The sequence below is a fragment of the Petaurus breviceps genome, unplaced genomic scaffold (assembly GCF_028583685.1).
Source record: "Petaurus breviceps papuanus isolate PSGF00001 unplaced genomic scaffold, PetGlider_PUasm1.0 37, whole genome shotgun sequence".
NCBI classification, from domain to species: Eukaryota; Metazoa; Chordata; class Mammalia; order Diprotodontia; family Petauridae; genus Petaurus; species Petaurus breviceps.
Genome location: NW_027186296.1, coordinates 51651408 through 51675173, shown reverse-complemented (window position 1 = coordinate 51675173; position 23766 = coordinate 51651408). Strand labels below are relative to the sequence as shown.

Sequence of the window (23766 nt, the reverse complement as noted above, 5' to 3'; positions counted from 1 at the left end):
TCAAGAGGGTAAGGAAAAGGTAAAGTGAAAAATCATAGCATTCAAAAAAAGAATCAACCTATCAGCTGTTAAATCTAGTGAACCTCTGGTACAATAAAACACTTATCAAAAATGTAATACAAATCTATCAAACAGAGGGAAAACATTTTAGGAATTTAACCAGGGGACAGACAAGCTACCTATCAATCTACCAAAGCCTTATTCTGACAAGTTAGGACAACCAGTATTTATCTATGCTAAGTATATTGTACCTCTAAGCTATGTTTGTTTATTTCCATAAAGAGACTGTTGTCAGGGAAGACCAAAGAAATGTATATAACTAAATAACTTGGATTAATGTAAAAAAAAAAGTATCGAGTTTCAGTCTTTTGGTTTATGATTATATTGAAGTATAGCAAAAAAACAAACAAACCAAAACAACCCACAGTATTTTAACATTTTCAGCCTCTTAACATGATTTAACTAAGTTTCCTTAACTGTATTAACACAAAGGAGAAATACCAGGGACAAATGAGTTTAGCAGCTAGCTATCATGAATAGTTGCAATGGTTACCAGGTGGTTCATGGGGGGGGAGCGTAGGGGGGGCGGTGGTAATCAACCTGGCCTTGCTGAATCCAAGAGTCTTAGCCCACAGAAATATCTGTTTCACTGTATGATGCAGTATCCATCCATCCATCTAGGTATCTTTTATCTCAGGGTACAACTATTCCCAGTCATATCTTTGAATATTCGACTCTCTATTCCTTTTACCCATCAAACTCCAAGACTCATCAAAAGTCCCATGTTTGGGGCGGCCAGGTAGCACAGCGAGTAAGAGCACCGGCTTCAGTGTCGGGATGACCTGGGGATCAAATCCGGGCTCAGACACTTAGCACCCACCCAGAAACACCTGGCCGTGTAACCTTGAGCAAGTTGCTTAACCCCAATTGCTCAAAAAAAAAAAAAAGAAGTCTCATGTTTTCTGTAGACTTTTGTGGCTACTTTAGATCTCTCAGATTTCCTACTGCATTACAGTTTATACTTGACAGTTTGGTCTTATATCATTTACTCATTTCATGTATTTTAGTCTGGTTTCCCAACTAGATATTAAATTTCTTATGGGCATGCATTAGGTTATATATTTAGATTGAGTACATTGTAGATGCTCAATAAATTTTTGATTAATAACATATAAGTTGTTGGGGCAGTAGTTTTTAGCCCAATAGATCCCCTTGCATGACCAAGGGAAAAATAAAGTGGCAAAATACTGGGGTACTAGCAAAAACGATTCTGTTGTAGCTCAGTTAAGTAGGCCTAGACTCTGTAGGGACCATAAAGTGAACTAAATATTTGAGAGCTACAAGTGCCTTATTGTTGTTTTAATGAAAATGGAACTTTAGGGAAAAATAAGATCTGTCTGAAAGTAACAAATGCCTTCACGTTTTCTGAAAAAGTGGCAAAGGCCAACAGGGTTTTGAAAAAAAAAAATGTGGATTGTATTATTTATATATTTTTATATATATATATCAAGCTTCTCCTAATATGTGATTGGGGCCATTGAAAAAAGGAAAACAAAATTAGGAAACACTGACTCACAAAGGCATGTATTGTTGCTAACATAGGCACCATTTTGATTTAAAACATTACAGTTTTAGGAATAAAAGCTTACTAAACAGGCATGTGATAAAAGAAAACAATCAAAAGGCAAGGAGGCAGCTCTAATGTAGATCCAAAAACAGGAAAGAATATGTGGAGCAGATGGTGTTTCATGTCCAAAATCTTTCAGTCCTAATGGTAGCAGTAAACAGATCTGTGTTTGACTGAGGCCAAAATCATTGCTGTTAACCATATTTAATCTGAACAGCACTATACTCCTGTTTCCTTGAATTTTTCCAATGAAATTGATTCTGTTTTTGTAACTTATTTTACATTTAGATTTTATGAGGACAGGAAAACATACTTACATAAAGTACAATAATGCCTCATGTCTCTGAAGGTCAGATTTCTAGCAACCTCAAAAATCCAGAAAAGTAAGAAGCTTAAAAAAGAAAAAAATCAAGTGTCTCACAGAGTAAAGAAACATCTCCAAAGCAGTGAACAAAAACCAGTGAGAAATACCAGAGGCCTCAAGAGCACATGTTGTCTTACCTATGAGAAAGAAAGAAACACCAATGAGAACAGACTCACAGGGGGACTAATGCATAAGATTTACCTATTCCCTCTTCTAAATTCATGAAGAGGCATAGAGGAGTACTTTGTTTTCATTTTATATATGTTCATATATGTACATGTTATCTCCTCCATTTGCATGTAAATTCCTTGAGGATACTATTTCACTTTTAACATTTTATCCCTAACACTTAGAACAGTGTCTTGTATATTGTAAGCTCTTAATAAATGCTTGTTAATTGATTTATCATTGAGGTACCATAAACTGGAATGTTTGGGCAATTTGTCATTATAACTAGAAACACACCAGACATGCTCAAGGAGAACACATGATACATTCCTCTCTGTGTTGTCTTTTAAAAAGTCTTTTATTTTTCCATCATCTGAATTTCTCCATGTATGCCTCCCCTTTACTCCTCCCAGAGAGGAATCCTTTACATATTCTTTTTTTAAAAGAGAAAAAGAAGAAGAAAAAAATCAACAAAACAAATCAACATTGAAAAAATGGACAATAAATGCAGTGTCCTAGGGAGACAAAAAGCAATAGCTATGTACAAATGAGATATAAATGGGTTAAATTGGAAGTATTCACACAGGAAAAGCATTAAGATTAAGGAGAACTAGGAAGTGCTTCTTTCAGAGGTGAGACTTTAGCTGAGACTTAAAGGAAGCTAAGGAAGCAAGAAGAGAGAAATGAGGAGGGAGGAGAGTTCCAGACAATAAGAATGCATAGAGTAGGATGATGATAGTGTCATGTGTGAAGATAGCAAAAAGGTGAGTATCCCTAGATTATAGAGTGTATGGTGTAAGAAAATTGGAAAGATAGGAGGGAGCTTGATTATGAAAGACTTTAAAAGTCAAACAAAATAATTTCATATGTGATTATGAAGGTAAGAGAAAATGACAGGAGTTTATTGAATGGGAAGGGGAGAGAGGGAAGGAAGATAGATTTTCACTTTAGGAAGGTCAGTTTGACAACGAGTGGAAATGGCCTAGATTGGGGAAAGTCTCGTGGCAGTAAGACCAACCAGTAGGCTACTGCAATGGTCCAGACAGGAGGTGATGAAGTCCTGTACCAGGTGGTGGCAGTGTCAGAAGAGAAATGGGGGCTTATATGAGAGATGTTTCATTAGGTAAGAACCACAAGGCTTGGCAACTGGTGGGATATGGGGGTTAAGAGAGAGTGAGGAGTCAGGGATGACACCTTAAATTGTGAGCCTAAGTGAGTGGGAGGAGGCCAGTACCCTTACTGGGTAATGGGGGAGTTTGGCATGAGAAGGGTTTGGAAGGAAAGATAATAACTTCAGTTTAAGTTGAATGTAGGCAACTGTATAGACAAGCCTGGAGTTTAGGGTTGAACAAACAGATCTGAGAATCTTCTTCAAAGAGATGATAATTCAATATATGGGAGCTGATGAGCTCATCAAGTCAAATAATAAAGAGGAAGAAGAAGGCTCAGGACAGATCCCTGGGGGCCACCCATGCTTTTTGGGTATGCCTTAAATAAAGCTTCAGCAAAGGAACCTTAGGAGTCAGACAAGTAGGGAGAGAAGTCCCAAAATGTAGAGAGAAGTAGAGTATTAAGGAGAAGAAAGTCATTGACAGGGTCAGAGGCTGCAGAGAGGTCAAGAAGTATGAAAACTGAGAAAAGGCCATTAGATTTTGCATTTAAGAGCTCATTGGTAACTTTGGAGAGAGCAGTTTCAGTTGAATAATGGGGTCAGAAGTCAGACTGCAGAGAGTTGAGAGAGTGAGAAGGAAGTGGAAACACCGATTGTAAATGGGCCCTCTTAAAGAGTTTAGCCAAGAAAAGGAGGAGAAGACATAAAGGGTGACAATTATTGGGAATGGATGTATCAAATTAGGTTTTTTTGAGGATGGGATAGACATAGGTATGTTTGTAAGAAATAGGGAAGCAAATAGTAGATCAGGAGACTAGTGAGAAAGTATGATTGTTAGAGGAGCCAGTCTGCTGGAGAAGACTGGAAGGAATGGGATCACTTATGCATTCCAAGGGATTTTCCAACTCCCCTACCACAGCCAGTGATTTGGGGGTTATAATTGAAAGTATAATCAGTGCTGAGAAAGGTGGTAAGAAAAGTTGTGTTGTCAGGAGGGAGTCGGGTCTCAAGGAGTTCAAAGAAATGGAAGAAGTGAGAAAGGAAAAGCCTTAAGATGGACAAAGCATTCTTAACTGTGTCACAGACATTCCTGAGAGCATAGTGGAAGGGGTGGGCAGATTGGAGTGGGAGGTGAAGGTGAAGGGAAATGAGAATAAAGGAGCAGTCAGTGGGAAATGGAAAACAGGATTTATGCAATGATTACTATAGGATAATAATCACTATTGGGAAGAATACGATTGAGTCAGGGGTGGGGAGTATTGATCACTGAGAAATGAACACTGGTTGTTTATCATCCTCCTTGGGGGGACTAGATATGGAGATGAGGCAGATTGCTAGTGGAAAGTAGCAGTGATGCTGGGCCTTCTCCCTATATAGAGATTTGACCTCAGAGTGGAGTTTTCCCAGGGCATTAGGCAGTGGTATATAGTTGGGAAGGGGGAGAGGCATATCACCCAGGGGCAAGGCAACTAGTATAGAATTGTGGGAGACCCAAGAGAGTGAGGGATCATAGTGGAACCTTCCAGCAGTCTAGGCAAGGATTGTGAAGGGTTTAGAAACAACTGAGAGGAAAGAAACTGGAAGTCCATAATGTAAATAGCCTTCTTAAGGAGTTTAGATAAGAAAGGGAAGAGTCACAGCAACAGTGATAGATAAGGTTTTGTTTTTTTCCCAGGGATTGAGAAGACTTAAGCATGTTGGTAGGCAGCAAAGAAGGCGCCAGAAGATAGGGAGAGAGATTAGAGATAATAGCAAGGGTCACTTGATGGAAAAGATGGGAAGAGATGGGATCATTGTGAATGTAGAGTGGTTTGCCTTGACCAAAAAGAAAAAAAAATCTTTTTTCCATGTAAGACAGGGGTAAGAGATAGTGGAGAGGAAAACGTCTGAGTGATGTGAGATGAGAAATAAGAGAAAAGAGAGACATCTCAGTGAATAGCCTCAATTTTCTCAATGAAATATGAGACAAAGTTCTTATATGAAAGTTTGTGGGGTGCGGTGAGGGAGAGGGAGCCATGAGAGGATTTGGGGAACTTATGAGAAGTTTGGAAAATTATGAGGTGAGGTTCTCAACTGAGAGGATGGGTATAATCACACAGCTACAACACAGATTCGGGAAGCTGACCACTTCTCACCTGTACTATTAAAATAACTTTCTAACTGATCTCCTTACCTGAAGTTTTTCTGCGTTCCAATTTAGCCTCCACTCAGCTGCCAAACTAATTTTTATGAAGCACAGATATTCCCCTTTCCCCCACTCAGTAAACTCCAGTGGTTTCCTAATACCTCCAGAACCAAATATAAAATTCTCTATTGCTAATTTAAAGCTCTTCATCATCTGACCTCTTCCTACTTTTTCAGGCTTCTACTTTATTCTTTTACACATTAGTGATGTCGGTACACTAGCTTACTTGCTTTTCCTGGTGCATAACACTCCATCTCCCTTTATCATGCCTTTGTCCTAGCTGTCCCACATTCCTGGGATGCTCTTCTTCCTCATTTCTGCCACCTTGTTTCTGTGGTTTTCCTCAAGACTTAGCTCAAAACTCACCTGCTACAGGAAGCCCTTCCTGGTGCCCCAGCTGCTAAATATTTCCCTTTTCAAGGAAATTCCCCTTGCATCTACTCTCTCTATAAGTTTTATATTCCCATTGATTTCCATGTTGTCTCCCCCATTAGAATGAAAGATTGATACCAGGGATTGTTTTTGTCTCTCCAGCTGCTAACACACCGCTGCTTGACCTGTAATAAGTGCTTAAAAGATACTTGCTACCCAACTGATTGACTAACAAACTGATAGGAAGAGAGTGGGCTGGGTGGACTACTTTAAAAAAGTTATAAGCTCCTTTACTGATCCCAAGCTTCCCATGAAATCAGAAGTCCATCTTTTCAATACCAACATTCTACCGTATTGCTGTATGGCAGAGAGATGTGGAATGTAGCTATTGACAAAGAAATTATGTAGGCTTTGAAATATAACCAACAAGAAACTCTAAAGAACACGAATAAAAGATATTATGAAGGAGATACTTCCTTGGAAGAGAAGATGGGTAATTCAGATAGAGACAACAAGAGATGATGGGTGAAAGTGTACCACTGGGACCTTTGTTACTTTAAGAGAAAATAAGAACACTCTCCAGGGTGCTGGGTGGACTCTCTGTGGCAAGCTTTTAATGAACAAGACCCACAGGATGGACAGACATGGATAGTTCACATTCTGCATCATTACAAAATCAGGGAGATCATCTACCTTCTATCACTGTGAGGACTGAATGAGAGAATATATGGAAGGTGTTTTGTAACCCTTAAAGAAGTATATAAATGGTAGCTCTTATTCAAAGTAACAGACACCAGGTTAGGTTGCATGTTTGACTAAGCAGTGCAAACTCAGAAACTGGGCCTCAAGTATGCCTCTTGTTTTCAGTTATAGATATTTTCTTTTAAAATAGAGATTACCATAAGCAATATTTCAAGATATCATCAACATCTGTAATGTGATACAAAAGTATTTGCTATTTCTATTGGTTGTCACTAATATAAGTACTGTTTATACTACTGTAGTTTGTTTCCTGTACCCGTTAATGAAGAAAATGCTAGATTTTTCTTAGAAGTTAGTGAAAATAAACATTTTTTTCCATCTAAGTTCACAGACTCCCTGAAATCTATCCATAACCTCCCTTGGGGCTCCATGGAACTCAAGTTAAGTGTTCTTGGTCTACTAGAAAAGTCTAAAGATTCAACTAAAAATTAATTGAAACAATATTTTCAACCAAATTACAGAACTAAAAAAGACATAAATTATCAACATAAAATATCAATTCTATATATTACCAACTGTATATTATCAACAAAACCCAGCAGTAATAGAGAAATCAAAATACCAGCAGAATGTGTAAAGTATTTGAGCATACCAAATATTTGAACATACCAAGACACATAGATATACAATATGAATATTACTACAAAACACATAGGAAAAAATGATAGACCTAAAGAATTTGCTAAATATTGATTGCTCATGTTAGGTCATGCCAATTATACTTCTTTGCTTTGTGAATTGCCTTGCAGCCTAATTGGTCTTCCTAGTACCTGGCACATAGTAGTTCTTAATAGTACTTATTGATAATTTGATTGCTTTCAATAGACAATGCCTTATCTAATCTACTAGATTATGAACTTGAATCATATATATCTTTGTACACCCCAAAAGGTTTATTAGCATAGCAGGTACTAAAATACTCATCAAATGAAATGAGTGGCAAAAGGAAACACTACTTAATAGTGAGGATGACTTCTCTAGTCTGTCAAATTTTCCGTATAGAAAATTCTTAAAATAATAGAATTTTAGAGCTGGATGGTACTTTGTAAATCCTCTGGTCCAGCTTCCTCATGATGTACTAAAATGCAGAGTCTTTAAAAAAGTTGTCTGAGGTTACACTCTAGTAGGTTCAGAAATGGGCCTGGAGCCCAAGTCTTTTGATTAACAATCTAATATGTTCTTTCTTCCTTTGCCTACTTCTGACTAAGGGAAGATTTTATCTAATTTTGTGTTCTGTAGAGAGCCAAGATATTATTAGCACATAATATTTGTCTAAGTAAAAAGAATATGAAAATGTAAATGAAAACAACACTAAAAGACATCTGTATTCAGATTACATGCAATGACCAATCTTGGTCCTAGAGAAGAAATGATGAAATGCTTCGCCCTTCTCAATAGAGGGTTAGGGGATTGCAGGTACATATAATCAAGCATATGTTGTGAGACTTAGCCACTGTGTCATTCACTGTTTTTTTGTTGTTACAAGGGAATGTTCTGGAAGACCTAAGGCCTATCAGTAAAAAATTCATAGTATAATAAACAAAAGACATCAACAGAACTTTTAAAAATGAAAACAACATGTAGTGTTTTGTCCACTCTAATAATCCTAGACAAATGGCAACAATAATAAAATTGGGCACTGACTTTCCAATTAAAGAACTCATTGTTCCCCCTGACTAAATTAGGAGCAAGACGTAAGGGATAGAAATTGTGTTGTGTTTATTTGTGCCAGTAATTATTTTTTCTAAAGAGTTTACAGAAAGCCAGTGGAGATATCCAATGCTATTAACTTTTCTTTGTAAATCCAGTTTTTCCTGAGGTGATTCATAGTAGGCCAAAATAAGCCATGATCTTACTCATTTTTACCCCTTCCCTTTTTTTCTTTTTCATCAAAAGGGAATAACTATTTTATTTGGGGATCAGTGTACTAAAAAGAAGAAAAATGAATGAATAAAGCAAAATATCTAGATCCTCTTAAGCTTAGTTGTCTAAAACAATCTAATAGTTGCACAACTTTTGTTGGAAGTGTCCAGACATCTTATGGAATTGGTGCTTATTTAGCTAAGTATTTCCTGATGAATTTATATTTACATTTTCAGGTATTTTATTAAGAAAATAAGGTTAGCATCTGTTCAATTTGAAAAAAATTACTCAAAGCAAAGCTCATTAATTTTACATATATTTTTGCTTATTGAACTTTTACTGACATTTAAAATATTAATGATAACAACTTGTAAATGTCTTATTTTTTTTGCAGCTGTGGCTCTCCCATTCAGGTTTCAGAGGTGAAGCTGCTTTCATTCTCATCAGGACAATTAACTGTTTTCCTCCCAGCGGAGGTTAAGTCTATAGGGACAGAAACAGATCATGTCCTGCCTCTGCAAGAATTAGCCATGAGAAGTCTGTATAACACCTATTACAAGTTAATAAAAGGTATATTGGATTTTTAAAAAATTTTCTCATATTAAGAGGAAAAAGTATTTGTCTCAATTTCTGTTGTAATGTATAATGTGGAAAAGACTATAAGTCTTCTGATGGTCCTTTTAGCATAATTGCAGGCACAGATAGCAGTCCTATAAACGTCATCTTCATTTACAGAAGACAATAATAAGTAGTAAAAAAAAGTTGACTCATTTAAATGCAAAACAAATTGAAAACATTTGTATTTAGTCCTTATGAAAAGACTTGAGCTGTTCTCTGACTTAAGTGGAGAAAGAACAATTTTCAGTTGGAAAAGTAATTGAAAAGAGCATATCCTTAAGGCAGAATTGAATGCTTCCCCCAACAGTACTTATTCCTAACTTTGCAGCCTGCTTATAAGGGGCAATCTTGGTATTCATAAAGAAAAAGAAATATTTAGAGCTATTGGCTGTTTCAGAACAGCATGACAACTGACATGTTTACTTCTGCCCCAATTGAAAATCACTGTTGAAAACGCCCATGACTTTTCTAATTCTAAAGCATGCACATGAAATGCTTGTGCTCAAGTTCAACTGAAGGAATTCATGCTTTGAAAAATATTAGACGTGTAGATTTTACAGTATTTATGGAAATGATACTCAGCATTCTTTCAGAAAACAACAGGTAAATTAAAGGGGGGGGGGGAGTAGTTCAAAAGCCATGCCTTTTAAAACCACTGACTTTTGCTTTTTGTTACATAGAAAAGGGCTAGGTACACACATTCATAGTTCATCATCCAATACAGTATAGGTCAAATTTGTTTTTAAAACCTAAACAGATTTAACTATAATGAAATTACCATTTGCTAAAGGATTCTTGTTGACTCCTTACCCACAGAAAAAAAATATAAAGAAAATATCTAAGTAATTAGTTTTTGTTTTGAAGGCAAATTCAATGTAGTTTAGGTTTTATTTGATAACAATGATCCATTAAATTTCATTTTTGTAAAAATTGATCAGACTTAAGCTGCATATTTAAAATTCTATTTCATAAAACTCAAATCAACATTCTTTAATTAGTGACAACTTCTGGGAGAATATGAGGCTAATTGACTAAAATTTTTCTTTATTTTTTACTTTACTTTCCTTATCAAAATAAATATAATACAGGTTCATTTTTTTTAATTAATATTTAACATACAGTAGCCTTATGGAATTTGATAAATCATTGTTCAATACTAGTCATTTTTTCTTCTTTTTTTTCTCTTAGAAATCTTCAATACCTTCTCCTGGTGAATTCATGTCATTCTATTTATTTTATGGCTTTTTATCTTTATTATTCTTCTTATTTATATAGGTATTGTTTCTGGTTATTCTTATAAATGTGGTTTTGTTTTAATCTTTCTGTTAAAAATATAGAAATTACTTTCACTTCCAAATAATGTCCATTTTTTACATAAGATAAAAACATCAGTAGCAAACAACAAAAAGGATAAACATGGTACCTTTAATGAAATTGAAGATACTTGGTAATTAAGGAAAGTATCATTTTAAAAAACTGATTTCGATTAAAATTGTTTTTATTTTATTTATATGTTTTTTTCTTATCTTCTAGATTTGAACTTCCTGTCTCCAATCTCATTACCCAAAAGTCTCCTGGAGCTGCTACACTGCCCTCTGGGACATTGTCACCGTTGTAGTGAGCCAATGTTTACTATTGTCTACCCAAAGCTCTTTCCCCTGAGAGAGACACCAATGGCAGGGCTGCATCAGGGGTAATTACACTAAAATGTACACTGAAATTTCAGCCTTAAACAAGGGTCAAATACAAGGAAAAACTTATATAGAATAGAAGAATGTTCTTTAACTTATCATCCTTAAAACTCTTCAGTATGTTTTCTGAGATACATCTTAAGTGAAATATGGATATTTTTAATATTAGCAAGAATAGTGCTATTCATTTGCTCACTTTTTCTATAATATACTGAATTTTTTTTCAGCATGTTGATATTTAAACTAGATTATTCTTTATGCTTTTTCTTACTCATCTTTCATGTTCATAATAGCCTCTAGGTAGTAAGGGATGCCAAGAAAGAAAAAAATAAGTTATATAAGATAGCTAACCCAGCCCTTTGGGGTAGTAGATATTACTAACCAATGAACATGTGGCTCATCAGATAATCCACACCCTGGAATTTGGGGAAGGAGGGGTGTGTGTTCATTTTTTGTTTTTTACCTCTTCAACCCTTCTGTAGGTGCCTTGAAATTTGATATGTGTTCACTAAAGAAAAGCACAGAGATCTTAAAATATAAAATGTTTATTAAGAATAACAATCTTTAATATGAACATTTTTATATTTTTTCAAATTACATGTAAAAATGCTTAAATTTTGAGTTTCAAATTCTCTCCTTCCCTCCCTTCCCTCCACCATCCCTTAGAAGGCAAGCAGTTAGATATAGATTATACATAAGCAGACATGACATGACAATTTTTTAAACCTCCATTTAACTTATATATTTTATGGATTTACGGAGCTACTTTTATAATATTTACTTAATTAAGTATTTCCATATTTCCAAACAACTTGAGTTTATTTTGTCTCATTTCAAAACTTTTTATGATCATCATCTTAATGTAATTCAGATATTCATAAGGATCTTTGCTCTCACTGCTGTGGATACTCATTCCATATATACGTCTTGCCACCCATCCATATTATTTTTTAGTTGTTGCCGCAGTTAGCCTAGGCTGGTTTTTAGGCACAACATATAAATGTTACTGAACAATTTTTTAAAAATTGCTTTTTTAAAGAAGTCTCATGTCACTGTCTATAGACATCACCATGTAAGATTTTTGGTTGATGTTTAATTAGCTTAAAATGCATATACATTTATACCTTTCTTATCTCTAATGCAAATGTTTGTCAAATATATATATTCTAAAATGGAATATAATGGGATCACATCAAACTCACAATTAATTTACATAACTATATGTACGTGGAAAAAAAGAGAAAAATAAATAATATGGGCAATTCAATCCATAAATCAGCGAACATTTCTTAAGCATTTGCTATGTGCCAGACACTGTACTGAGCACTGAGGATACAAAGACAGAAGTAAAACAGGCCTTGTCCATGCTGAGGAGACCACAGCTACATAAATATGTATATTTTGACAAAATATATAAAATGTCATTTGAGGGGGGTCACTAGCATCTGGGAAGATCAGATAAGGACTCATATGGTACTTGAGCTAAGATGGGAAGGGACTGCATTCCAGACTTGAGCTGGAGGGAGAGGTACAGCCTAAAGGCACAAAGGCAAGAGAGTGTTGTTTATTTGGAACAGAAAGGTCAGTTTGACTAGACCATAGAGTGAAAGAGGAGGAGTAATTTGTAATCAGATTGGAGCCAGCTTGTAAAGGGCTTTAATGCCAAAAAAAGAGGAGTTTGTATTTGATCCTAGGGGACGTTAGGAGCTATTGGAGTGTTTTGAGCAGAGAATTTTTGTTTTAGGTCTAACATCTTGGCAATGGTGTCAGCTACTGAAATAAGTGTGGCAAGAAGTGATGAGGGCCTGAACTAGGCTGGTGGCTGTGCTAGGGGAGAGGAGTTGGATGTGAGTTACTTTGGAGATAGAATGACAAGGCTTGGCAACTAATTGAGTATGTAAGGTGCAGGAGAACTAGGGAGCTAAAGAGGACTTCAAGATTGAGTGTCTGGGTGACTGGAAAGCTAATAGTGCCCTGAACAAAAATAGAGAGGTTTGGAAGAGGGAGACTATGGGGAGCAGGGGCTGGGTAAGTATGAGTTCTATCGTGGATGTGTGGAGTTTGAGATGCTTATCAAATATCTAGTTCAAAATGTCCAATTGGGAAGAAGGGAACAAGCATTTATTAAGCACCTACTATGTGCCAGGCACAGTGCTAAGTATTTTGCAGATATTATTTCATTTGATCCTCACAGTAGCCCCAGAAGGTAGGTACTATTATTATACTCATTTTACAGTTTAGGAAACTGAGGCAGACAGAGGTTGTATGACTTGCTCAGGTTTGTTTTTGAAGCTGGTGAGGATACCTGGAATAAAAGAGGAAAGAATAGAGGCTGATTTGGGGTAGGGGAAGTTATAAAGGGGGCTACTTCACAAGTGCCTTTGGTGAGGGAGTGGCAACAAAGTTTGAGAAGTCATTGAATGTATTTGTGCCTCAGAGTAAGTTTGATATTGAAAACATCATTCTGCCTTCTAGCTCTCTTAGTAGTCATCCCCTTCCCCCACAGGTAGATTTTGTTATTCTGATCCCCCACCTACCCACCCCCTAAACACCTCTCTGCATCAGGCAGAGGGAGGGAAAAGAACAGGGTAAGTATTAGGAAGAGAGGCAGAGCTTTTAGCAGGTGAGCAATGGCATCTCATCTAGCCTCAATTTTCAGTCCATCCCATAAAGGTCAATCTTTATCCTGATGTAACATGCTGCTAATATCCTAGAGGATGTTGGAGACCTGCTATGAGGAATAGATAATTTTAACTATACAGGATTTTTCACCTCTCATTGTGACTTTAGTACTTATCCCCAATGTAAGATAAAATTTCAATATATATATATATACTATGCATAATTTGACCTTTTCATAATGACTGTCATAATTTTCATATTGATTATCATGCAACATCATATCTGATGTCTTTATTAGAGACTGTGTGGTCTTCAAGGTCTTTCTCAAATTAAAAATTCTGTGAACTACAGGGGCATTCTAAAGTTGTTTTTTCCAACCAAAATTTAGTCACAATGTATTATGTTTTTGAATTCTTAAGACTAATCTTCCTTTCTCTGCCCAAGTATCTTCGTCATTTTTACCTGGTGTCAGTATGCTTCCTTTCTAATTTGCTACTTAATCTGCTGTGGCCTGGGAAGCCACAAGACCAAGTTTGATAGAATTGTGTGATTAGCTCCTGGGGAGGGCTGGAAGTGGTCTACCATAAACAAAAATGTAAGAATTATATAACATCTATTCCTCCAACTCAGAGTTCTTATTTATTGTCTTTCAGGTTTGGGGCCATATTTTTTATTGGTAAGGTTTCTGGATAATGAACTTCCAGATAAGAAAGATGTTCATGTATAAGCATTTTTAATTAAGCACTGATCAGAAAATATTGTGTAATATTTTCCATAAACATTAACAAGATACCTCTTTTTAAAATTTTTATTTTATAGTATATTTTGTTCTTAAAAAGATACAACCCATGTTAATGAGATGAACAATTAGGAAATATGTTAATGGTGTTTATTATCCTCCTACTTTCAAGTTATCTTTTTAGGGTCTTGCCTTTTATTAGAATTGTTAGCCCTTTAGGGCTATGGTGATTCTTGCTTACTAATGTGAAATAGGAAGTATGAAATTCAAACAGACATTCATATAAATATAATCAAGGTAGCCCAAGAGAAGCTAGATAGAAAAAAAAATGTAATACTTATTTTTTAAAAATAGATTTTCCCAAGTACTTTTCCCATGGTAATCGTTTTTTTAAGAGAGAGGGTCTTCTAGTATGAAATCACATTTGTGTTCCCTATGACGGGAGAGTTGAGGAAGAACCCAACATTCTTTCATTCTGCAGAGACCAACCACATTTACATTTACATCTATCTGCTAAGGTGAAAAATACATTCTCCAAAAAGCTGTAAGCAATTGGATCCTGGAAGGTCAGGTGCAGTCTTTTGTAATCTAAGAATATAGTTTTAATAGTAGTAATCCAGCAAAAATTAACATTTGCTACATAGCACTTAAAATGGTGTGACATTTCAATGAATTCGACCAGCATTGCCCATTTTGTAGCAGAAAAGCTATAGATGCCAAGGGGCAAAGTAACTTGCCTAAAGCCACATGATGAGTTAATGGCTAGGATAGGGTTTAAAATTGAGAGTTTGTGGCTTCCATCTCAGTCCACTAGGCCATGTTTCTTCCCATGTTGCTATGGAGATTGTAATAAAAGAATTCACTACAGTTTCTATCATGGTCATTTAGAGTACTTTCTTTTGTAATTAAAAACCAAATGCTTTTCTTTAAATCTCCAATGTCTTACTGCTGAATATAAAATCAATCGTGTTCTTATGTCATATTCTATAAAAGGTTTTGATAAGATTAATTTTTAAAACCACTAACATTTGTGTTGCTTGGCATAGAATAATATATTGGATCAACCAATATCTAAATAAATGTAGAAAGCTGGCATTTAAGGCTCCTTCTCAAAAAAAAAAAAAAACAAAAGATGTTATTCCAAAGTACCAAATTCTAGAAAATTGTTGACTGCAAACTAAATTTAACACATAGAACTGTGAAGCAAAATGAAATAACAATAATGTGCATAAATACTTGTCACTATCTTAGCTGACCAAACATCATTTAATGTCTACAGCAGAGAATAACAATTAGTCAATTAATGCATTCCCAAACCCAGTATTAATTTATTTCTAAGTAAAGAACTTCTATTTTGATACTACCAAATGAAAATGTATTTAGTATTTTGTGTGTTTTTACTGTACAAGTCACATTTCACAATAGGAACCTAAGTTAAGCAAGTCCTTCTGTGTGCTACCACATCTGATTGAGGCAAATGGCTTTAAATAGATAACTTTAAGACTAGACATATATATGGCCCTAATTTTGTACCATTTATCTAGTTTTGAATTTAGCCACATCATATACTTCCATGTATCCACAAATATAAATATCATAACACTTAAATGACCAAAATGATAGTGAAACGGGCTGATTTTTTTAAATTGAGGTTTATGTGCAGTCAAACAGAGCAATATAGTGATGTTCTTGTGGAATTCATAAAGACTTATCTCTAGAATTTTGTTGTCATGTGTACACAATTGTACTGCTTAATCCTTTTTAGGGACAAAAAATAATTTTAGAAGCAGAGAATTTTATAAGGCATACATCTTCAGATGGATCAAATATGATGTCAAAAAATGAAAGAATTCATTAAAAATATGAATAAAAAGTTGTTCCTAATAATTTTACCTAAATGTTATAAACAGACAAAATATTTTCCCTAAACCAAAGACAGGTGGAAGGAGACACAAGTGTTTTTAATCAGGACATTTTATGTTTTATTTTACCTATACCTATTTTCCCAAATATGTTACTCTTCATGTCTAGTGAATAAACGTAACCATCAATACATGCTTGACAAGCATGTATATATCAATTGTAAGTCTCAGATTCTCTTAAGTCATTTATATAATTTTATATTATATAAATTTGATCTTTTAAGAGATTGTTGCTTTTTAAAAAGGAAATTATTACCAGAGTTTGGCATGTTACCCACATACTGTTTCTTTTTTAAGCAATTGGAGTTAAGTAACTTGCTCAAGGTTACATGGCCAGGTGTTTCTGGGTAGGTGCTAAGTGTCTGAGCCCTGATTCGATCCCTAGGTCATCCCAACACTGGGGCTAGTGCTCTTACTCTCTGTGCTACCTGGCCGCCCCCCACATACTGTTTTGCAGCTAACTAAACTATATAAATGCTTGTTTGAATATTTGTATGTGTATGTATATATATATATATATATATATATGAACCAGGAATAATGCCTTTTTTGTTTTAAATTACTCAAGTTTGCAAATACTCCCATTTCTTCTTATTTTCATGAAATCTAGTGTGTCAATCACATTCAGTTAATAATAGTTCTAAAAATATTATTCTCATCTTTTTAATAGAATTGAAATGCTTTTTTCCTCTCTCTGCCCTGCCACTGTTAGGATAATCACTTAGTCTAATCCAACAAATTTTGTCAAATTTCTTCATACTATTTTTGCTACCCTGCATTTTTTACTACAGGACTTATTTTTTAATGTAAAATGGCTTCTGTCACACGGCACATAGCCAGGTGCCATAATTCTTATGGAATGATCCAGGGCTTTACTATCAAAACTATTCTTTTCAGCAACTGAACAGTTGGTGCCCTTGTAGGCATATGTATTGTTATAAGATCAAGAGTAACAAAATAATCTGAAGATCCTACTTGAAAGAAAATCCATAAGGTTTGGGGGCTTATTAGTACGAAAATGGAATCATAACAACAATTATATGAAAGGGAGGATTATCCTATAAACACTGGGCTTTTAGTGAGTGAAAATCCTAACTCTCTATAGATTTGGATTCTTTTACTTAAAGACTCTCTTTTTAAAAAAATCAAGGGTAGAGGTGTGAAATATATCCCTTCTGTGAAATGATTTACAATTTGCATAATTATCGTAGAGGAAAGAAAAGAAGGTTTAGCCAGCTGACTCCCAAAAATGTAGTTGGCATTTCAAACCAATTTGTTTGAGACTTATTTCACTCACATAAGATTTGATATAAACTTATATATTTGATATAAACTCATAAATTAATCCTAGAATAGCAGATGTGGAGGCTCTGATTAATGACTTAATGAAGAATCGTTCTGAAGTAGTGATAGCCTATACAAAGTAGTAGGAGATAAGGTTATGTAATTATACCAAAAGTCTGTTTAATTTGTTATTAGTTTAAAACATTTCAAACAGCAATGTTGAAAGAAGAAAAACAGAATTCATTTCATTTTTTTTCACTCAGGCAGATGTATAATCTTTCCAGAGATACATTGCTGAATCTCTTGCTGAGTCTCTGCAGTAGATACTTTTCTGATCATAAGCAATATGAGTTTATGAAATAAAAATAAGTTCCAAAGTCTAAATTTGGTAAGAAGCCAAAAAATATGCATAAATGTTATTTTAGAAATACTTTTTTAGGAAAGCTGTGTGATTTGTAAAGAAAGCAGTATTCAACTTTTTCTTCATTACAGATTCTGGTTATCAAATTTTCAGTTTAGACAGATTGTATATAGATTGTAGATCCTTTTTCAAAATGGTAATATTGTTGAAATTTAAAATGTCATAAATGTTTAATATTTCCTACACAAATTGTGAGGCTACCTTTATCATAATTTGTCTTTTCTCTTATAAAGTTTAGTTAAAGTAATAACTAAGTCTGAAATTTTAGTTAAATTTTAAAGTGAGAATACCTTGCTTGTGTTCATTCATTATAATGACATTTTTGAAGTATTCAGTAAAACTCAGAACCCTCAATTAATTTGAATTTTTCTACTCTAAAGTAAAAAATAGGAGAAATCAAACCATTTTTAGGAATTTATTAAAAAAGAAAACTCCCAAGTACTTTCTGTATTTCTTAGGGCCTATTCATATTAATCCCATTTTCTTATATCTTAATTACTATACAATGATCAGTGTTAGTTCATTTTTCTACCCTAGGAAGTAAGCCACATAGAACATAATTTAATCTTTATTAGTTGAGGGTCCAAGTTTTCACTGATAACTAAAAGTCATGGGAGTAAATTAGATTACTAGGGAAGAGACTATAGAGAGAGAAGAGAAGAGGGCCAAGGATGAAGTCTTGGAGATAAGAGGCTGGGGAACCATCAATCAGGATAGAAAAGGAGAACCATGAGAATATATCGTCAATGAGGCCAAACCAAGTAAAAGTATTCATTGAGAGGAAATGGTGAGCCATGTCAAATGCTCTTGATAAGTCAAAGATGAGGAGAACTTTTGAAAGTCCATTTTACTTGGGAAGAGAAGGAGGTAATAGCATTTATTAAGTCCATACTATGTTCCAGGCACTGTACTAAATGCTTTACAAATGTTATCTAATTTGGTCCTCACAAAAATACTGTGAGTAGTTGCTATTATGATCCCTATTTTACAGTTAAGGACACTAAGGACAGGTCAGGTGACTTGCCCATGGTCACATAGCTGGTGTATGTCTGAGACACGATTTGAGCTCCGGTCTTCCTAACTCCAGGCCTAGCTCTGCCACTGCTCTGCCACTTGGTGAGAAAAATGTTACTGTTGACCTGAGTCAGAGAAGTTTCAGTAGAATGATAGGGATGGAAGACAGATTACAAAAGATTAAGGATGGAGTGGATGAAAAGGAAGTAGGGCATAGTATTTCTAACAGTTTGTCAGTGAAGAGATAGCTTAAGGAGTGTAACAGTGTTAAGTGAAGGGTTCGGGGGGTTTTGTGTTTTTAGAACAGAACATAACTTTTATATGTAACTAATAACAAGACAATCTGTCAGGCCCCTACTAAAGCCCATTCTTGTTTTAAACACAAGTCTAATAAGCTTAATTATCTTGGCTTCTAGCCAACAGCAGATTAGAAGCAGAATATCAGAGAATAGGAGACTTTGGCAGTGGAAGGATGTTAAAGGCCTATAGCTCACTGGTCAGCAAATTGTGGTCTGTGGGCCAAATCCAGCCCACCGCTTGTCTTTATATGACTGGCAAGCCAAGAATGATTATTTAGCTCTTGGATTGCATAAAGACAGGCAGTGGACCAGAGCTGGCCTTGGGCTATAGTTTGTTTGCCTACTACTACTCTAGTCTTTGTACAAAAACTGAAGCCCAATATTTACAATGATTATTATGTACCTACTAGGTTCAAGGCACAGTGTAAGGTGCTCAGTATGCAAAAACTAAGTTTAAAAACAGTATGCAAAAACTGCCTCTACCCTCAAGAAACTTGCATTCTTCTGCATAGGTACGTAATTTTTAAAAATAAATATATTAATATATTAATGAAATAATGATGGATCCAAGAGAGCAATTCAAATAAAGGATGAATGGAATGTGTGAAGCAGTAAAGGATACTTTTAATTCAGGGGATCAGGGAAAACTGCACAAAGTGTAGAGTTCCTTCATTCAGATTTATAAACTTAGGCTGCATTAATAGAATTGAAGTATCCAGTTCAAGCAGGGTAATAGATCCAGTTGTTCTCTATACTAGTCAGACCCTTCTAGAAGTGTTTTCAGTTAGTCAGCAAGCATTTGATAAGCACTTACTATGGGGTCAAGTCCTATGCTAAGCATTTTAGATACAAACAAATCCCCTGACTTCAAGGAACTCCCATTCTAATGGAGGAGACAATATGCAAACAGCTCTATATGTACAAGATGTGGATAGTGAAAATGAAAAGTAATCCCAGAGGGAAAGCACTAGCAAGGTTGAGGAAAGGGGAATATGAAAAACCTCATGTAGAAGTTGGATGTGAGCTGTGTTAAATTAAGCCAGACTGGAGTGGTGAGGAGGGAAGGCATTCTAGGCTTGGGGGAAAACCAATCAGAAGACATGGAGTTGAGAGATGGAGTGCCCTATGAGAGAAACAGCAAGAGGGTCTGTATCACTGAAGAACAGAGTACATGGAGGAGAGTAAAGGGTAATAACATTGAAAAGGAAGGAAGGGGTCAGGTTGAAAAGGTCTTTAGAAGTCAAACAGAGGATTTTATGTTTCATCTTGGAGGTAATGGGGAGCCACCAGAGTGTTTTAGGTAGGTAGTGACCTGGTCAGACCTGGACTTTAGGAACATCTTTGGCAACTAAATGGAAGACAGACTGGAATTGGAAGAGACTTGAATCAGGGAGACCAACCCACAGGCTATTGAAATAATCCAGACATTAAAGTGATGATGTCTCTATAAGGGTGATAGTTGTGTGTTTGGAGAAAAGAGATTATCTGCAAGATAGGTTGTTATGGTATAAATGAAGACTTAACAGTAGACTGGATATATGGGATGAGTGTGAGTGAGGATGAGTGACACCAAGGATAAACCCAGGTTACTGAAAGTATTGGTGGTACCTAGGCAGGAATAAGGAAGTTAGGAAGATTGGGGGGGGGGGGAAGGGGAAGGAGAGGGTCAGAATTATTTCTTGTTTTGAGAGTTGAATTTGAGACATCTATCTGTGCATCATCCAGTCTGAGATGTCTAATAGGCAGTAGTTGGCTGATACAAGGACTTCGGCACCAGTTGAAGAGGATGTAAACAAATGAGGGCAAGCAGGATAAGTTTTCTGGAAAACATGTGGTATAAGAAACTTGACAAAATTGGAAATGTTTACACTGGAAGAAAACAGCAAGGGAATGTCATACCTGTCTTCAGATATTAGAAGGACCATCACATGGAAGAGGGAATGGATTTAATCAGTTGCTCTAGAAATTAGAACTAGTACCAGTGGATGGAAGAGAGACAGATTTTGACTAAGTAGAAGGAAAAACTTTTCAACACTTAAAGCCGTCCAACAATGGAACTAACATAATTACAGAAGCAAGTTCACCATCACTGAGAGCTTTCAAGCAGAAACTAGGTGCCCAACCATCTCAAATGTTGCAGAAGAGATCCATGCATTGTATAGAAAGTTGGGGCAGATGACTTATTAGGTCCCTCTCAGCTGATTCAAAAGAATCTGTGATTGATTCCTTCTAGGTGTTCTGAGACCTGTAAAGTTGATGAAAAATATCAAGCATTATAAAGTTGTTTAAGAAACTTTTATTCAGGGGTGGAGCCAAGATGGCAGCATAGAAGCAGGAAAACTCCATATGTCCCCCCCATAATGACCTCAAATACCTATAAAAAATGACCCTAAACAAACTTTAGGGCTACAGAACCCACAAAGTGACAGAGAGAGAAACAAACCTCCCTCTGAAGACAGCCCAGCAGGCGGACAGGAAGGGTCCATTGCAGCATTCTGGGAGCTGAGCCCAGCCCTGAGTGAGCCCAAGGTTTTAGCCTCAGGGTGGCCACGACCAGCCCCAGATGGAGGGACTTCGGGAGAGTGGATCACCAGCAGCTGTGGTGGTTTCCAGAATTATCAAGCCATAAATGTCAAAGACAAAGTGAGAGTTCAGTGTGGATTTTGTGGGAACAGGGGGTCCAGGAGTGCAGTCCGGCCTCTGCCCTCAGAGGGAGAAGCGGCTGAGGAGCAACAGCTGCTGCTGCGTAGCTACTTCAGAGCTCCTGGCCTGCACATTGTAGGGGGACCAAGCAACCAATCTGAGGGATAATCGTTCTTGCTTTAACCTGCTTGGATCTGGATTGCTGTCTAGGGTGGAGGTCCTGGGGTACGTGACCAGTGTGCCAGAGCCAGTGGAAACTTCTGAGAGGGCATCCAACTAATAGCTCTGGCAGCTGCGAAAAACCCAGCGATTTGAGACAAAGCTCTCCTCTCTGAAAGCAGAGTTCTACTGTGGCAAAAAGCTCAAAAGTCAAATAATTGAGTGGCAATATGAGCAAGCAAAGGAAGCAAAGTGAGCACAGCAATCGCTCAAATCAGGATTCCTTTTTGGGGGACAAAAAAGATCTAAGCATGGAATAGGAAGAAAGCAATGAAGTCAGAACTCCTGCACCAAAAGCTTCTAAGAAAAATATGAATTAGTTACAGGCCATAGAGGAGCTTAAGAAGTAAATTTTGAAAACCAAATCATAGAAGTGGAGGAAAAATTGGGAAGAGAAATGTGAATGATGCAAGAAAATCAGGAAAAGAGAGTCAACAACCTGCCTGAAGAAAATAACACCTTAAAAAATAGACTAACTCAAATGGCAAAAGAGGCTCAAAAAGCCAGTGAGAAGAATGCCTTAAAAAGCTGAATTTGCCAGATGGAAAAAGAATCTCAAAAGCTCACTGAAGAGAATTATTCCTTCAGAATTAGACTAGAGCAAATGGAAGCTAGTGACTTTATGAGAAATCAAGATACTATTAAATAGATCCAAACAAATGAAAAAATATAAGGGAATGTGAAGTATCTTACTGGAAAAACCACTGACCTGGAAAATAGATCCAGGAGAGAGAATTTTAAAATTATTGGACTACCTGGAAGCCATGATCAAAAAAAGAACCTAGAAATCATCCTTCAAGAAATTCTCAAAGTAAGTTGCCCTGATGTTTTAGACCCCGAGGGCAAAATAGAGGTTAAAAGAATCCACCAATCACCTCTTGAAAAAGATCCCCAAAAGAAAACTCCTAGGAATATTATAGCCAGGTTCCAGAGTTCCCAGATCAAGTAAAAAATATTACAAGCAGCCAAGAAGAAACGATTTGAATACTCTGGAAACACAATCAGGATAACCCAGGATCTGGCAGCTTCTACACTGAGGGATCGAAGGACTTGGAATATGACATTCCAGAGGTCAAAGGAGCTGGAATTAAAACCAACAATCACCTACCCAGCAAAACTGGGTATCATGTTTCAGGGGAAAATATGGTCATTCAGTGGAATAGAGGACTTTCAAGCATTCTTGCTGAAAAAAAACAGAGTTGAATAGAAAATTTGACAGTCAGATACAAGAAGCAAGAGAAGCATGGGAAGGTAAACAGGGAAAAAAAATCATAAGGAACTTATCAAAGTCAAACTATATAAATTCCTACATGGAAAAATGATCATCGTAACTTATGAAACTTTTCTTAGGATGAGAATAGTTGAAAGGAATATAAATGTGTATATATACATATATAGTCTATATAGGAGGATATATGGGCATATGAATACATACGTGAGTGTGTGTATATATGTATACACGTATTCATAGATAGAGGGCACAGGACCAATTGAATAGGAAGGGATGATACTTCAAAGGTGAAATTGAGAGATGAGAGAGGAATATAATGAGAGGAGATGGGGAGAGACAGAATGGGGTAAATTATCTCATATAGAAGAGGCAAGGGAAAACTGTTACAATGGAGGGGAAGAACAGGAAGGCAAAAGGGAATGAGTCAATCTTACTCTCATTGCATTTGGCTTAGGGAGGGAATGACATACATACTAAATAGGGTATCTCACCCTACAGGAGGGTAGTGGGGAAGGGGATAAGAGGGGGAATGATAGAAGGGATTGCAGGTTGGGGGAGAGGGAAGTTGGAAGCACCCACTTTTGAAAAGGGACAGGCTCAAAGTAGAGAAT

At 36.1% G+C, this 23766-nt stretch overlaps 1 protein-coding gene across 2 annotated transcripts in view; it reads left to right on the top strand.

Annotated features, from left to right (window-relative positions):
* Nucleotides 1-23766, top strand: part of LRRC28 (leucine rich repeat containing 28) — a 187499-nt gene that overhangs the window by 156845 nt on the left and 6888 nt on the right. For both annotated transcript variants that reach the window (XM_069098495.1, XM_069098494.1), the window contains 2 exons: nt 8847-9022; nt 10604-10763. In XM_069098495.1, coding sequence (XP_068954596.1) covers nt 8847-9022; nt 10604-10763 — 336 coding nt within the window. The remainder of the gene's footprint in view (nt 1-8846; nt 9023-10603; nt 10764-23766) is intronic.